The following is a 16,851-nucleotide window of genomic DNA, read 5'->3' on the forward strand; positions in this document are numbered from 1 at the left end:
AGGTCCCCAAAGGCTAGTGAGATGGGGAGTAGGAGGAGACGGGGTGCTCACAGTCTGATGGGGGCCAGATCCTAAAATGAGTGTTGGGTGGGGGAAGGGGGTTTGCTGGAAAACTCTTGGAAATGTTGCTGTCTGTATCTCAAAAGCTGAACGCATCTTCCCTCCCAAATCCTCTCCCCCAACTCACTTTCATAATGTATACCACCACCATCCACCCTGTTTCAAGCCTGCAACTTTGGCATTATCCCCAATTCCTCACTCTACCTCATTCATTCATTAGTACTACCTCAGCTACTACTGTATGTACAACACTGTTATAAATGCTTTGGAGCATAAGGTAGGAGTAAAGGGTCTTTCAAACACTCACTTTCAGTCAGTTACTAGATCCCCCCAGTTTTTCTTCTGGGACATTTCTACTTCTTCCTCTCTATCCAAATGTTCACCAAGCTGTTCTGGGTACTCATCAGACCTGACGTCAGCCTCCTCAAAGGTGTCTCTCTCTGCCTCCAGCCTCTCCCCTGTCCAGTCTATCTTTCACCTTGTTGTTCAGAGCATTCTTATAAAATTTCATTACAGACAAGTCTCTCTAACCCTCAAAAACCTCTGGTGTTTACCCATCGTCCTTGGTAATACCGCGCTATTGGCCTAAAGGCACTCCATCAGCTCTCTCCCACTTATCCTTCCACTCTCTCATCCTACTCCATCCCAGCTCACCCTCTCCATTCCTCCCAAGATCACCTTCTCGCTGGGCCTAATTCTTGACTCTCTGGTCTCTGATCCTGGCTCACACCCTTCCTCCCGCCTGGACCTCTCTCCCCCTTCAAATCCACCACCTCACAACAATCCCCTTTTTCAAAATCCTTCTAAAATCCCACCTACTCCAACAAGGCCTTTCCCAAGTCACACTCTCTTTACTATCACCTCAGCATCCTTGTCCTCACAACCTCTCATTGTATTTCTTCCTGTAGCAATTTCCTTTCGCTGTTACCTGAGCACTTCCTCCTCTCATTTGTACATTATTTGACGTCAGCCTCCCCTTTTGGATTGGAAGCTCCAGTTGGACAAGGATCGTGTCTTCCTCTGGAACATTCTCAAATATTTAGTTAGCTTAGCACAGTGCTCTGCACATGATAGGCACTCTAAATTACTTTTGAGTGATCAACTGACTGACTGAAAGTCATGGGTGGGGGCGGATGGTCTTAAGCTCTGGCTCTCTTCAATTGAACCACCTCCTGACTTCAGCCCCCCAACGTGACTCTGCTAACCCAGAGCAGAAGGGTGACCTGCGACCCTCACTTTGCTCCACTTTGTGAACATTGCCCCTTAATCACATGGTATTTTCTTCCAGAGTCTATTTTGTCTTAGGTTAAACCCATGCTTCCTCTTCCCTGCTGCTTCTTCCCGGAAGACCTCTTCCCTATCAATCACCTATAAGACTCAAATTCTCCTACTCTAGATCTCCATTCCCATTTCCTCCAAGGAGCTAGATCTCCTCCTGCAATTTGGTTTTCGCCTTCTTGACTCTTGTTCCTGTAGCTCTTTGAATATCCTGCATTCAGGTGCTTTCTGAGAGGAGAGGGTTGTCCTGCCGACAGGGTATCTTGGGTTGCCGCGATATAGGGTGCGCAGTAAAACTGGAGTGTAAGATTAGGTTAAAAATAGGATAAGCGGCTTAATCAAAGATGCTCCTTCAGCCAGTGGGAGAGCACTCAAATCTTCCTTAGTGCTGAATACACTCAAGAAGGATAGAAATGAAAGAAAAGTTTGATGGTAATCTAGCCTGGAGCCTCTCTTCCTGGGGTGGGGGTGGGGGGTTGTCTTCATCCTCATGTTTGCTTTGGCTGCAATCTGTCCCTGTCAGAATAATAATGATTGGCATTCATCTCTTGGGTCTTTCCCTTGCTCAGGAAATGGAATGATGGTAGCTGAGATACCAACAGCTACTCTCCCTCCCTCCCGTCCTTCCTCTCTTTCTCTCTCCTTTCTTTCATTTTCTTTCTTTCGCTCCTTCTCTCTCTCTCTATATATATTTCTCACACACACACACATGCAGACACACACACTGAGGCTCTCAGGCAGAATTCCCTTTCCAAGCATTCACGCTTCATGTTGAAAACAGCACCGCTTCTCACATGAACTCTGAGACCTTATGTCATGACCCCCATCATTTCAACAGCAGCACGGCCTGGTGGAGAGAGTGTGAGCCTGGGAGTCAGAAGAACCTGGGTTTTAATCCCGTCTTGGAAAATTGTCTGTTGTGTGGGCAATCACTTTGCTTCTCTGTGCCTCAGTGACCTCATCTGTAAAATGACGAATAAGACTGTGAGCCCTACATGGGACATGCACTGTGTCCAACCTGACTGACTCATATCTACCCCAGTCCTCGGAACAGTGCCCGGCACCTGGTAAGCGCTTAAAAAATACCATAAAAAAGCAAAAAACAACAAAGAAAACACCTGGCTGGCTTTTCCTCACTAGCAACTGCTAGTGTGAAATAAATAAGGGCTGAAATTGTAGATCAGAAGAGCTTCCTGTCACAGGCAGGAAGGTGAGAGTAGAGAAGAGGCAAAAACGCTACTTTGGCATCAGCACAGAATAAGGGAAACCCATGCCATTTGAAATATCAGGTTTGAAATCTCAGGAAAGCGTGTGGGTGGGAGATAGCAACTCAGGACAATAATGTTTGAAGGAAATAGGTCATTTTGGGGAAACCTTCGGTTTGCCTGGCTCCCAGCCACTACGAGTTGGCTTCCCTCATCAGCATCAGATATACAGACAATCCTCCCCGCCCCACCCTCCCAAGCTTTTCGAATTGAGAACCCTTTCAAGCAAGATGCAGTTCTCCAAGTGTCCAGGCACAAAAGAACGGGGGCCTTTTCCACATGCGAATGAATGCTTTTGGAGTAAACCACCACCTGCCCCAAACAAGTTTGAATGAGAAACCGACTTTGGTTGAGCAGCTGAGTCCGTGAGTTGTCCGGAAGAAGGACATACCCAGACAAAACCCTTCCCAACCCCGCTGTCAACCACAACCAACTGCACATGGGCAGTTTCCAGGCCTGTTAAGGTTGGTGAGCCAAAGAGGAATATTACTTTCCTCACTACACAGGGCACAGAAATATTACTTTCCTCCTCTGCCTCTCTGGGCCTCCTATTACATCAGAACGGCTTGTCTTTCAAGGTTCTAAACTGTCTCTAGGCTAGGCTTCCCCACCGCAAATTTAACTTGGCTGGCAGGGGTCAAGCCCTGCATGGGCTGGGCTGATTAGCGGTGGAGGTTTCCAACTAGAAGGTCACCTCGGCCACCTCTCCCGACGAACTGGCTCAGCAGGTATCCTGAAATCTGTGAGCTAATGTGGGTAGGGATGGTAAATCAAAGGTTACGGCGGCTACGAAGGCCACTGCACTGGAAACCCCTACAAGGTTATGATGCTACGGCCCAGCATCAGCACTTTGCTGAGGACCCTCGGTGGGAGATTGGTTTTGTACGCAAAATTCTTGTGCACTCTCCGCTGCGGGCCGCACCGCGACCCCGGAGGAATACGCCTCACTGGGACACGAGAGCCTAAAGCGGCGCAAACTCCTGCCACCACAATCGATTCCTCCCTGAGGGTTTCCGGTCCCAAAGTCCTTTTTGATGGGGGACTCTATCATTGTCAGAATTCACCTCAGAGTACTCCTGTTCTTTTCCTGAGCATGCCGGACGTCAAAAGGAGGACTCTGCCTTGAATTTCCAGATTTTTCGACATTCCAGTTTTTGAGAGGGCAGGACTAAGTGACAGTGCCAGACGATGGCTCTTACGGAGGCCAGTGTGAAAGCTGCCCAGGAGGGAATCTCTGCGTCTCTTTAGTCTCCACTGCTGTGAACTGTCTCCTGGCTTCAGGGCCTAAGAGGATGGGGGAGTGGGAAAGATGAACTTCTTTACTTCTGGGACTCGGGGCTGCAGCCCCAGGCCTGGCATTCCGGCTCAGCTGGGCGAGAGAAGAGAAGCTCCTTTTTCACAGATACAGACAGGAGAGGGACAATTACGCTCCCACCGAGTCAGTCTGCCTCTTTGAGGTTGGGGCTAAATGGGCCGGGTTCTGCACACCCCTAGCCCCCAGTACAAATAAGGAAGCAAAATTCCCTGGGGTGACCTCAATCTTTGCTTCCTCAAGGACAGTGTGGGGGAAGAACGGAGAAGCAGTGTGTCCTAGAGAAGAGAGCATGGGCCTGAGAGTCAGAGCGCCCTAGGTTCTAATCCTGCCTCTGCCTCTTGCCTGCTGTGTGACCTCGGGTAGGTCACTTAACTTCTCTGTGCCTGTAAAATGGTGATCAAGACTGTAAGCCCCATGCGGGACAGGGACTGTGTCTGTGTGGATTAGCTTGTATCTACCCCGGTGCTTAGAACAGTGTCTGGCACACAGTAAGTGCTTAACAAATACCAGGTAAAAAAACAACCAAAAAAACAAGGAACTGGATCTAGGTATGTGTGCAATCAATTACTCTAGGCAGGAGTAAAGGGAGCATTCTATGTGACCTTGGGCAAGTCACTTCACTTCTCTTTGCCTCAGTTATCTCATCTGTAAAAGGGGATTGAGACTGGGAGCCCCATGTGGGATAGGGACTGTGTCCAACCCTATCTGCTTGCATCCACCCTAGTGCTTAGTACAGTGCCTGGCAAAGAAAGCACTTAACCAATACCACAGTTAGCCAACAAAGACCCAGCTCAACCACCCATCTTTCTCCTCACTTGCTTAGAGATGACTCAGTACCACCACTTCACTTGCTTACTACTCAGTTACAAATCAAAGTCATCTAGCATGCTTTAGTGGAAAGGAATCGGGAGGCCTGGGTTCTGATCCCCACTCTTCTCTGGCCCCCTTCGTAATACCAGGCATCACCTAATCTCTCTGAGGAAGCGAGGGGTCGGGTTTTTCTCCATTTTACAGGGAGGAAATCGAGGCCCAGAGAGAGAGGGCCTCGGTTTTCTCCCTGTAAAACGGAGAGAACCCCGATTCTCGTTCCCTCAGAGAGATGTTTGTTAGGGTCAAAAGAGACAGTAAGTGTGAAAGCGCGTCTGAAGAACAAAAGCATCATACAAATTTAAGTATTTTTCTGGAGGCAGACTTCAACTCGAGGTCCGCTTCCTCCAGGATGCACCCCGTCACCACGTTAACCCTACTCATTATCCAGTTCGTCCGAATGATCGGTAACCAGTCCTCCCTTTCAACTCACTCTTGTAATAGCAATAGCACTGTCTGTTGGCCTCCCTTGAGTGTAGGGACCACGTCTACCCTTGAAAGAGTAAGATACCGTACGACTATACTACTGCCAGGAGCTCTGTTGATGCTCAGTAAAACCTGGTGCAGGACAGAACAGAACTCACTTGGGGCCTTCCCTACACCCCAGGGGAGGGCAGTGATTCTCTCCCGGGTGATATGAAGGCGCCACCCTTTCCCTTCTCTTTCTCGGGACGCCGGTCTGAAATATGCTCGGCTCATGTTGGAGGGCCAGGAAGACAGCATCTGTTAGCCAGAGACGGCCGGCTGCATTCTTCGCCAGATATTTATACGGGTGGCACTTGAGCAAAACGGTCACTGGCATGGGGAGAGCTTCACTTGGGGGAGAACAGATGGTAGCATCTTTCTCCGGTTAATTTTAGGCCTCGGAAGCAGCCCCCTCCCCACGGAAGTTTTCCATTTTCGGACCACTGCAGTTGAGAGCCTCTCGAGGAGGTAGGGGAGAGAAAAAACCTACATCTTTCCTGAGTTGGAGTTTTCAAAACCACCTTCACCTCAGTCTCCTTCCATTTTTCCCCTCCATGGTTTGTAGGAGGCCCCCAAGGCTGTCACCACCACCACCCACACCGATATTGCTAATTCCAAAGTGGAAAGGGCCGTGAGTGTGATGGAGGCTGAGAGCTGGATTCCTTCATTCAGGAACTACGGCCTTGTAGTCAGGAAGTGGATGATTAGGCGTCTGGCTGATCATCTCCTTTCGAAGATGAGGAGGCAGAAGCTTTCCACTCGCGCTAGTGACGGCATCCCTCAGTCTGGGGCAGATCTGAGAGGAGGCCTCACTTCCCAGCATTTCGGGTCTACTGCATTTCCCTGGGAGCCCCCTCGCCTCTCCCCCATGACTCTACAACATGGGTGGATCAAACACGAGGGAATCTCACCCTCTCCCCTTGGGTGATCTGGTCAAATGCCCGGAAACAGGAATAAAGGGTCACACGGGGGTTGGAGATAAGGGAGGAAGAAAAGAACCTACCTGTTTCCCGTCCAGGGTGTAGAGTTTTTTGACGACTCCTGTCTCCAGTTTGATGGCTTCGGTGATGTCAGTCAGGACCTGCTCAAACGAGTGGGCGGTCTTCTTGTTCAAGAGGACACGTACTGCCTTGCGCGGCTTCACCCCGCTGCGGATGATGGTCACCAGCTTGGGACGGACAAAGTCCTTGTTCTCTCTAGCCTGGGCGCTATTGCTGCTGGCCAGGGACTGAGGTGCCTTCAGATTGGCTGAGGTCTTCACATTAACGGACCAGTTGGGGTTGACATTCTTGGTGTATTCTACCTTCTTAAAGAAGTTGTCGGAGGAACAGACGTAGCTCTCTCCTAGGAGAAGAAAACAGAGGACGCACTGCTTTGATAAGCTCTATGGCTGTTCACGTTCACCCAACTTGCAGCTGCTATCATGAGGGTTGACGCTTTCGGGGTATTACGGGAGAGAGTCAGAAACTCAGCCTCCTGAGAGAAAATAGCTCACCTCAGGCTTTTTTCCGGTCAAAAGGTATCACACTTATTTTTCAAGTCTGCAAACTCAGCAGAATGAAGGGGAAGGAAAATAACCAGCAGTCCTGTTTGATGGAGCCTCACTCAGAACCCTACCCTACCAACATTTCTAACCAGGTTCATTCATTCAACCCTATTTATTGAGTGCAGAGCACTGTACTAGGTGCCTGAGAGAGTACAGTACAACAGTAAACAGACACATTCCCCTGAGCGTGAAAATCCGTGGTTTGATCGGTAATTTTCTAAAAGTAGCTGGGGAGAGGTGAAGGCGACTGAGGGATTGAGGGAGCTTATATCTAGCTTATATCATTCTTAGACTGGAAGTTCCTCCTTAATAATCAACAGTGGCTGAATGGGCCGTGAGCAGTTGTGGGAAACCGGGTTGAAAATAGGTAGCGGAAGCTTACCGGGTGAGGCGTTTAAAAGCGCTTGGGACTGCAGCAGGTTCAGCGGAGTTTTGAAATGCCTGTCTGTTCAGATAAGCCTGGGTGCTGGCCAAGGACGGGCGGTGTCACGGTAGGGGATGGGGCGAGACAAGGCACGAGACAAGACGTTTTCAGGCAGGGGTGTGGGGAGGGCTGCTGAGGCTCACCCTGCCAGCCCAAGAGCACCGGCGGAAGCCCCGAGGTGCCCAGGCTGGGCAGCGGGCCGCTCCTTACTGTCCCAACCACGGTCCTCTCCCGGAAACATGGTGGCTCACTGGCAGCACTGCCAGGAGCCAGACGGCTGCCTGGCACACTCGTAGTTCGGGCCCCATGCCATGGCCTTGGGTGGTGGCTGGCGTTGCCTTGGGGCCAATTCTGCTCCTTAGCATGAGCAACTGTTCCACTGAGGGGCAGCTCAAGCCCCTGACCGGCTACAGAGTGGTAGATCCGGATGACCTGTCTAGGGCCCACGGAAAAAAACCCCAAACAGTGTCTGCTTTTAAATAGTAAGACCTGAAAGAGCCCAACCAGCCATAGGATTGTATTGGTGCCCCGTTTTGGACAGTTTTGGCTTGCTTCCACCCCAGTTTGGAAGAGAACTAAAGAGCTGTGCATGCCAGCTGGGAAAATTCAAATATTTGCTCCAGGAAAAAAGTGGCCCACATAGCCTGGGGTCTGTCCTAGAGACAAGGCCTGGGGATGTCCCATCCACTTGGAGGCAGGCTCAGGTTTTCAACTCAAAAAACGCTGTCATGGGCTTGTCACTTGGGGAGCTTTAAACATTTAATGCCTCACAGAACCCTGGTATAAGAAATCACAATATCCCAGTGATGCTTGGAAAAAACACATAAAATTTAACGGCAGACTTAGGGGAACTGTTTGTATTGTTCATGGTTGCTGGAGGGGAAAAGAGGCTGAGGGTGGATGGGGAAGCGAGGGGAAACAGGATGGAGAGTCAGAAAGGTTGGCTGAGACTCAGGTGAAAAGAGCAATAGCGAAAGGGGGTTTTGTTGGTCACGAGGAGAAGCCCCAAGCCACACAGTTGTTCGTCTTTGGGGTATAGATGGCCAGGAGAAAACCAGGAGGATATAATCAGGCCCATATCACCAATACAGATCAATCAACTCTCCAGATGGGTCTTAAGGAGTCAATGAATAAAAAAATTAAGACCTTAAAGACAATTATATTTAGATCCCTCCTTGCTTCCTTCCACAAGTCCCCCAGGCAGAACTACAAAGAGACAGCTGGGACCATGAAATGAATTCTCTCTGGTAATATTGATTGATTCTGTGCAGGACCTAAATCCTTCAGTCTCCCTAGTTGATGAATAATACATCTAGAATGTAAGCTTCTTCTGGGCAGGGAATGTGTCTACCACTGTAATAATAATGATGATGGTATTTGTTAAATGCTTACTATGTGCCAGGCGCTGTACTAAGCGCTGGGGTAGATATAAGCGAATAGGGTTGGACGCAGTCCCTGCCCCACGTGGGGCTCACAGTCTCAATCCCCATTTTCCAGATGAGGTAACTGAGGCACAGAGATGTAAAGTGCCTTGCCCAAGGTCACCCAGCAGATAAGCGTTGGAGCCGGAACTAGAACCCATGATCTTCTGACTCCCAGGCCCATGCTCTATCCACTACGCCATGACTCCCAACCTCTCAGTACAGTGCTCTGCACATAGTAAGCGTTCAATAAATACCGATGATGAGGCGGATCTAGGGCTCTGATCAGGCTCTACTTCAGGTTGCCATTGGCCAGAGGTTCTAGCTTTCCTGGGGAGCCCAGAGGGCAATAATACTAAGGAGACTGGCTGAGGGAATTCAGCCCAGATTCTTCTTCAGTAGTATTTATTGAGCGCTTACTATGTGCAGAGCACTGTACTGAGCGTTTGGAATGTACAAATCGGTAACAGATAGAGACAGTCCCTACCTTATGACAGGCTTACAGTCTAATCGGGGGAGACGGACAGACAAGAATAGCAATAAATAGAATCCAGGGGATGAACATCGCATTCTCATAAGAATCATTAGATTCTTCCTAAGGGAAATCACCTGGCTCTCCATTGTGTCGGTTAGGTGAGCAGGGGCTTCTGCTCAAAAATAATAAAAATGATGGTATTTGTTAAGCGCTTACTATGTGCCGAGCACTGTTATAAGCGCTGGGATAGATACAAGGTAATCAGTTTATCCCATCTGGGGCTCAGAGTCTTCATCCCCATTTTACAGATGAGGTCACTGAGGCACAGAGAAGTGAAGTGACAGGGTCAAAGTCACACAGCTGACAAGTGGCGGAGCCGGGATTAGAACACAGAACCCCTGACTCCCAAGCCCGTGCTCTTTCCACTAAGCCACGCTGCTTCATAATGATAATAGAAGTAACTATGATAGTAATAATAAACTGTGGTATTTAAGTGTTTACTATATGGCAAGCACTGTACCAAGCGCTGGAGTGGATACAAGCAAACCAGGATGGGCAGAGTCCCTGTCCCATGTGGACAGCATTTAACAGATGAGGTCACTGAAGCACAGAGAAGTGAAATGACTTGCCCAAGACCAAACAACAGACAAGTGGCAGAGCTGCGATTAGAACCTATGACCTTTTGACTGCCAGGGCTGTGCTCTAACCACTCGGCCATGCTGCTTCTCATTCTGCTTCTCAGTGGCTCTTACCGCTGAGCTCCCCTTAACATTTACGCCCACTCAGAAACCCATTTTGAGGGCACCGAGAGCCATACAGGGATTGAAAATGTCCTCCTGACTCGTGCCACAAAGTATGGCAAGATGGTATTGGAATAGGGATTTAGGCTGGGAACAATGACTTTAAATTTAAAGCTCTTCACTTCTTTCCTCCACCCCACTTTTCCAATCCCACTTCTTGTTCAACTCCCAACCCACAGCCTCACTTGCCTTCTAAGAGCCTTCTACATGCAAATCCTCCTCTACCACAACTGAGGTTGGGCTCAATTTGACCTCTAGCTCATGAAAGAGCCACCAGACTCCTGCCTGTTATACCACCTCCTCTCTATAATAGTCCAAGCTTATCTCCTCCCTTCAATTCTCCAAAATGCGGGCACTGTCCAAGACCCTCTGGTCTTCTTTTGTATATAATAATGAATAATAATTATGGCATTTGTTAAGCAGTTACTATATGCCAGACACTGGACTAAGCATGCGGTGGATACAAGCAAATCGGGTTGGACACAGTCCCCTTCCCACGTGGGGCTCAGTCTCAATCCCTATTTGAGTGGCAAGAGCCTGGGCTTGGGACTCAGAGGACGTGGGTTTTAATTCCGACTCCGCTTGGCTGCTGTGTGACCATGGGCAAGTTACTTCACTTCTCTGTGACCTCATCTGGAAAATGGGGATTCAGACTGTGAGCCCCACGTGGGACAACCTGATTACTTGTATCTACCCCAGCGCTTAGAACAGTGCTTGGTACGTAGTAAGTGCTTAACAAAGTGAAGTGACTTGCCCAAAGTCACACAGCAGACAAGTGGTGGAGCCAGAATTAGAACCCATGATCTTCTGAATATATATATACACACAGTGACCTCATCTGTAAAATGGGGATGAAGACTGTGAGCCCCACGTGGGACAACCAGATAACCTTGTATCTATCCCTGTGCTTAGAACAGTGCTTGGCACATAGTAAGCACTTGACGAACACCATCATTACTATTATAAGTGTACATATATAAATATATATATATAATATATGTGTGACCAATGTGAAGACTCTCTGATTTGTGTTCCCAGCCACATGGTGGAGGGGGAAAGAAAGGAAAAGAGAGGAACAGAAATTCTTCCTTTGTCCAAGAGAGACCTGGCCAGCAACTAAATCAATTATGCGACCATTGAAGCAAAATCTTTGCCTTGGTTTGACCACCACTGAGGCAAAATAGGGCTTCCTATGCAAACCATGTGGATGAACATCTCACTCTCTGTCGTGAAGACAAGGGCCCTTTGAGGCAGGAGGAATGGCAGGGAGTCAAGATTCACTCAGTAGCTCAGAATGAAAGGTTGGGCGTGAATTAGCTATACAAACCGTACATTGTTTTTGGAAAGTGTGGTTCTCCTTTATTAGCCTTCCCGAATCAATCAATGGTGTCTCCTGAGCGCTCACGGTGCACAGAGCTCTGTGCTACGCGCTGGGGACAGTCAAGTACAACAGAGTTACAGCTACAGTCTACAGGGGAGACGGACGGTCTTGACACAAAGTGTGACTCTTTGCACACAGGCTCCTTTTACCGTTACTCAGCTCATGCCCGAGGGAATCTGCAAACCACCCGACAGCTGGTTTCAAATTCTGCCCCGGTTGCAAGTGTAAAGTCTCTATGGGGAAGAGTCTCTGACAGAAAGAGGCTCTCCAGGCCCGTCGTTCTTCTCCCCACCCGCAACCCGTTCCCAGATTGAAAGACACCCGTAGAGGGATGGAGACCTCCAGGGAAAAGCTGAAAATGAAGTCCTATGCTGGCAGCGGAGGAGGAGAGAGAAGGGGGAGGGTTGTGGGGTGGGGAGGCAGACCCCTGCATATCCCCCGGCTTATTCGAGAGTGCCAAATGCATAAGGCGTTAAAAACTGGTCTTCTCCTCTTGCCAAAGAGATCCCGCTTGTGAATGCTGTCCCCCGGGGCCTCATGGCTCATGAATGGAAATATTAAGTGCCCTTTTAATCGGTTATCCTTCCCATTAGCAATATATCCCTTCTAGAAGTCACCGACATTTCCTCCTCTATTTCAGTGTATCTGCTTCAGACATCTTGAGGGAGTCTGAGAAGAAGATTTGACAGCCATGGGGTGAGTGAGGAACGGGAGAAGCTACTGCTCTAGGTGGACATCTCCGGCTTCCAAGAAACGCGTGCGATCAACAGCACGCACCCCTTGGGCTCGACAGAGTTCTGGAGTCGCCACCTCTCGGGTTCAACCACTCCATTTTCCATCTCTCCGGTACCATTCAGGAGTCACCCCTGCTTGTCGATTCAGCATAACGACTGAATCTAGCCCACGTCCCGCCTCTGGCCTGGAACGTCCTCTCTCCTCAAATCCGACAGGCAATGACTCTCCCCCACTTCAAAGGCTTATTGTGGACGCATCTCCTCCAAGAGGCCTTCCCAGACTAAGTCCCTCCTTTCCCTTTCCCCTACACCTTTCTGCGTCACCCTGACTTGCTCCTTTTGTTCTTCCACCCTCCCACACCCACAGCATTTACGTACATATCTGTAATTTATTTATTTGTATTGATGTTTCCCCCCTTCTAGACTGTAAACTTGTTGTGGGCAGGGAATGTGTCTGTTTACTGCATTGTACTCTCCCAAGGGCTTAATACAGTGCTCTGCACATAATAAGTGCTGAATAAATATGACTGAATGCATGAATGGATGTCCATATTTCGGTTCATCGTCTGTGTCTGTCTTGCCTCCCATATTAGACTGTGAGCTACTTGAGGATGGGGACTATCTTCATTCTCCAACAGGAACCCCAATCCCTCTCCTCCATGTCTAGTCACCCATAGGTGCTCAATCAAGTCTGATTTAGGGTCTTTCAGGCCCACCGGAGGCAACGGTGCTCCTCAGGTTCGGGGAGAACTGTCCCTATCCCCCTGAACGGGGCCTAGTAGAAAGAGCACGGATCCGCGAGTCAGAAGACCTGGGTTCTAATCCCGGCTTGCCACTTGTCTCCTGTGTGACCTCGGGCAAGTTACTACACTTCTTTTATTCATCCCTTCTCCCCCTCCTTGCATCCCCGCTCCCAGCCTCACAGCACTTATGTACGTATCTGTAATTTATTTCTAATAACGTCTGTCTCCCCCTCTAGACTGTAAGCTCATTGTGGGCAGAGAATATGTCTGTTTGTTGATATATTGTAACAACAATATACTGTTAAATTGTACTATATGCTCTACACAGGGTAGGTGCTCAATAAATACGATTGACTGACCACACATCTCTAGGACTCAGTACCAAACGAACCAAATGGGGACTCAATACTTGTTCTCCCTTCCACTTAGACTGTGGGGTGCATGTGGGACCTGATTATCTTGCACTTACCCCAGCTCTTAGTACAGTGCTTGGCACATAGTAAATGCATCAATACCACAGTTATCATTATGATTTTGAGGGGCATAAATAGAGGCTCTTTCCCTCCCGGACTCAGCCCACGTGGGCAGAGATCAGAGTCACCAACTCCCGAAAGCCAAAGTGGCAGTTTCCCTTTGCTGCCTGTGCATCTCGGCTCGAGGTGGTGTGGGGAGAGCTGGGGAGGGACTAGGAGGTGATGATGATGATGATGGTATTTGTTAAGTCTTTACTATGTGCCAAACACTGTTCTAAGCGCTTGGGTAGATACAAGATAATCAGGTCGTCCCATGTAGGGCTCACAGTCTTAATCCCCACTCTACAGATGAGGTAACTGAGGCACAGAGAAGTTAAGTGACTTGCCCAAAGTCACACAGCTGACAAGTGGGTTCCTGATTTTTGACCCACAATCCAGAGGCCACATAGGCATCACTCTGACTGGAGCCATCTTTCTCCAAGGCTCTTGTGGCCTCCTTTGCCAGACTCAATGTGCCGGGGAGTTGTTGAATCAGGCTACCCTTCACCCCAAGAGGATCTTGGCTTCGTGGCATTCCTCTCATTGAGGAAGAGGCAGCATGGCCTAGTGGGCAACAGCACAGGCTTGGGAGTCAGAGGATGCGGGTTCAAATCACCCCTCCACCACATGTCAGCTGTGTGACCTTGGGCAAGTTAGTTGACTTCTCTGTGCCTCACTTACCTCATCTGTATAGTGGGGATTAAGACTGTGAGCCGCATGTGGGACAGGGACTGCGTCTAATCTGATTACCTTATATCTACCTCAGTCCTTAGAATAGTGCTTGGCACATAGTGAGCGCTTTTAAAACAACATAATTATTAGAGAGCCAGTGCACCTTCCCTGTCTTCTGCTCCATCCGAGTGACTCTTCTTCACTGGCCCTCGCCCTTCTGGAAGTGCTCAGTACAGTGCTCTGCACACGATTGCGATCAATAAAGACCACTGATTGATTATAGAAGTTTTTGTTGGTGGATCCTGTCTGAAAAGCCCTCAGAGATCCTTAAAGGCCAGTGGCAAGAAGCCAATTATTCATCCGAGATATTCACGTGGCGCTTTCCCTGACACTCTGAGGCTTCAAGAAAAGCAAGAACTTCAGATTACAATCCGCTGAGGGAAATGTACTGTAGAAAACCAATTATCCATATTTAGAGAGGCAATTTCTTTTATGGAATTTGTTAAGCGCTATGTGCCAGGCACTGTACTAAGCACTGAGATAGATACAAGCTAATCAGGTTGTGCACGGTCCCTGATCCATATAGGGATAACAGTCTTAATCTCCATTTTACAGATGAGGAAACCAAGACCCAGGGAAATTGTGACTTTCCCAAGGTTACCTAGCAGATATGTGGCAGAGCCAGGATTAGAACCCAGGTCTTCCGACTCCCAGGCCCGGGCTCGTTCCACTGGTCTATGCTATTTCTCGGACCTGTTCTATGTCTGCAGAGGTGAGGCGCCTCAAACATAAAAGGGAGAAGGAAGTTTCCACCCCTTCTTCCTTTCCCCTCAGGGTGTCACCCCTTTAGAAGATGTGAGGAGTTCCCCACCGGGGACTTATCCCTGATTCTTCTCTCCGCATAAGCCCAGCTTGTGATGGGGAAGGCGTCATCAGCTGGGGAAAAGCCAATTCAAAAGCCGATTGAATCAGGCCCCCAAAAAGTCCTCAGAAGACCCTGGGGCTTCCAGGGGCAGTGGGACAGGGGGAGAGGCGAGGCCACCGGGAGTAAAGAGGCCTCGGGGAAATAAGCTGAATCCCTTTCAAAACATCCATCATTCGCAAGCCGTATTGAACCGAGGCAGCTCAGTCCCCCTCCCCCCATCCAGTGCAGGGAGAAAAATCGATGTCAATGTCAGAGCATCGGCCGCTTCCTCATCGTTCTGCCTGTAGCCGATAGAAAATGGAGGCTTCTGACGGGCTCTGGGGCCAGAAAAGGTGCTCACTCACCACAGGCCCAGAAAAATGCCAAGGATGAAGTCGGCACGTGGAAGGTATCCATCTGCACCCCTCCCGAAAGGCCACCACCGAGAGAGTGCTGGGCAGGAAGGGAATCTGGACATTTTTAGGACTCCGGGTATTCCAGAATTCTTACTGGAGTCAGGAATCCCAAGCAGGAGCCATTATGCATTTGGCAGAGCCCAATCTTGTAGCCCAGCCACTCCCAAACTGCTGAGTGGGATTGGGGTTCTCCCCGGATCTCCTGGGATGTGAGGCCTCTACCCCCCACCCCGAGGTTTGAAAGGATTTAACCCTCTCTCCAGGCGACGCCAGTTCAACCTGCCCAAATCTCCAGGGGAGGGGTTAGTTCTCTGGAAAGGACAGTAGCTTTAGCCCAAGATGGCAAAGGGACCTCGAGCCAGAGTGGGTGGCCACCAGAGCCCAGGGGGACCATCCTGCTGTCTCGGGGCTTGTCCGGCCAGATTCCGGCGGGCAGGCTATTGACCGAGCAATAAGGTGACCGACAGGATTTTGCTCCTCTCGAGGGGAGCAGAAAGTCAGAGAATTGGGAGCTAGTGACCTCTCCCGCCCCTGTCTTGAGGAACAAGCTGTGGGATGAGACCAGGTTTCCCGCTCGAGGAGACTCCCTGCAGCAACCCTGCTCCTTCAGCGTGCAAGCCATTCAACTGCAAAGAGGCGGTTCCCCAGGACAACACTCAGCCCCCTAAGGATCCGGACCGGCTGAGGTGACGAGATACGGCACGACCCCCGGCAAATGAGGAAATTCCTCCTCTCCACCTGTTCACAATACAGGCATACTTTCTGAGACGATGACAAAAGACTTCCCAGAAAGAACGTTCAGAGGGTGATTTTTTCCTTTCTCCTGAGAACCGGGAATTTCTGGAGCCTCGCCCCCCAAACCCTCCATCCGCCCTCCTCCCTCCTGGCCATTCCCACCCCCAGATCGCCCTAGGCCCCTGGCAACGAGCCCGCGGCCGGAGACCAAAACCGGGGAGGGACTTCATGTGTCTCTGGCCCGATGAATACGCTTCTATTCTAGAGGGGGTGGGTGAGTCTGAGATAGCAGAAATTCCCGTGGCTTCCCCTAGGTACTAGGCATCAGCCCCTTCTCCACCAGCATCCCCCAGACTCACTGTGAGGTGACGCTTTTGAAAGAATCAGCCGTCACACCCAGGAAGCCCTCCCTGTACAGAGGGTCTTCACGGTGACTTACGGCACACAAAATGGCAGCCCACTGGTTCAGAGGAAACCATCTTCCCTCCTCCCTCCTCTCTGTTCACGACCAATAAAACCCTACCTTCCAGACCATCAATTCCCGAGCTTCTAGATCACCCCCTGCGTTCTCCCCCATTTTCGTTTTGAGGAGAGTTTCTGGGGGTGATCTACAAGTGCTTAGTATAGTGCCTGGCACCTAGTAAGCACTTAATACCATGATCGTCATCTTTACAGTAGGCCCCCTTTAGGTAATTCCCCCGTTTAGGCTGTGAGCCCATCATTGGGCAGGGATTGTCTCTGTCTGTTGCCGAATTGTACATTCCAAACGCTTAGTACGCTCTGCACATAGTAAGCGCTCAATAAATACTATCGAATGAATGAATGAAGTCCCCTACAA

The 16,851-nt window shown here is 49.7% G+C and overlaps 1 protein-coding gene across 3 annotated transcripts in view; it reads right to left on the reverse strand.

Annotated features, from left to right (window-relative positions):
* DCX (doublecortin) overlaps positions 1–16,851 on the reverse strand; it is a 92,840-nt gene that overhangs the window by 73,613 nt on the left and 2,376 nt on the right. For all 3 annotated transcript variants that reach the window (XM_029067279.2, XM_029067277.2, XM_039912379.1), the window contains exon 3: positions 6,254–6,594. In XM_029067279.2, coding sequence (XP_028923112.1) covers positions 6,254–6,594 — 341 coding nt within the window. The remainder of the gene's footprint in view (positions 1–6,253; positions 6,595–16,851) is intronic.

This window comes from Ornithorhynchus anatinus, chromosome 6 (assembly GCF_004115215.2).
Source record: "Ornithorhynchus anatinus isolate Pmale09 chromosome 6, mOrnAna1.pri.v4, whole genome shotgun sequence".
Taxonomy (NCBI): domain Eukaryota; kingdom Metazoa; phylum Chordata; class Mammalia; order Monotremata; family Ornithorhynchidae; genus Ornithorhynchus; species Ornithorhynchus anatinus.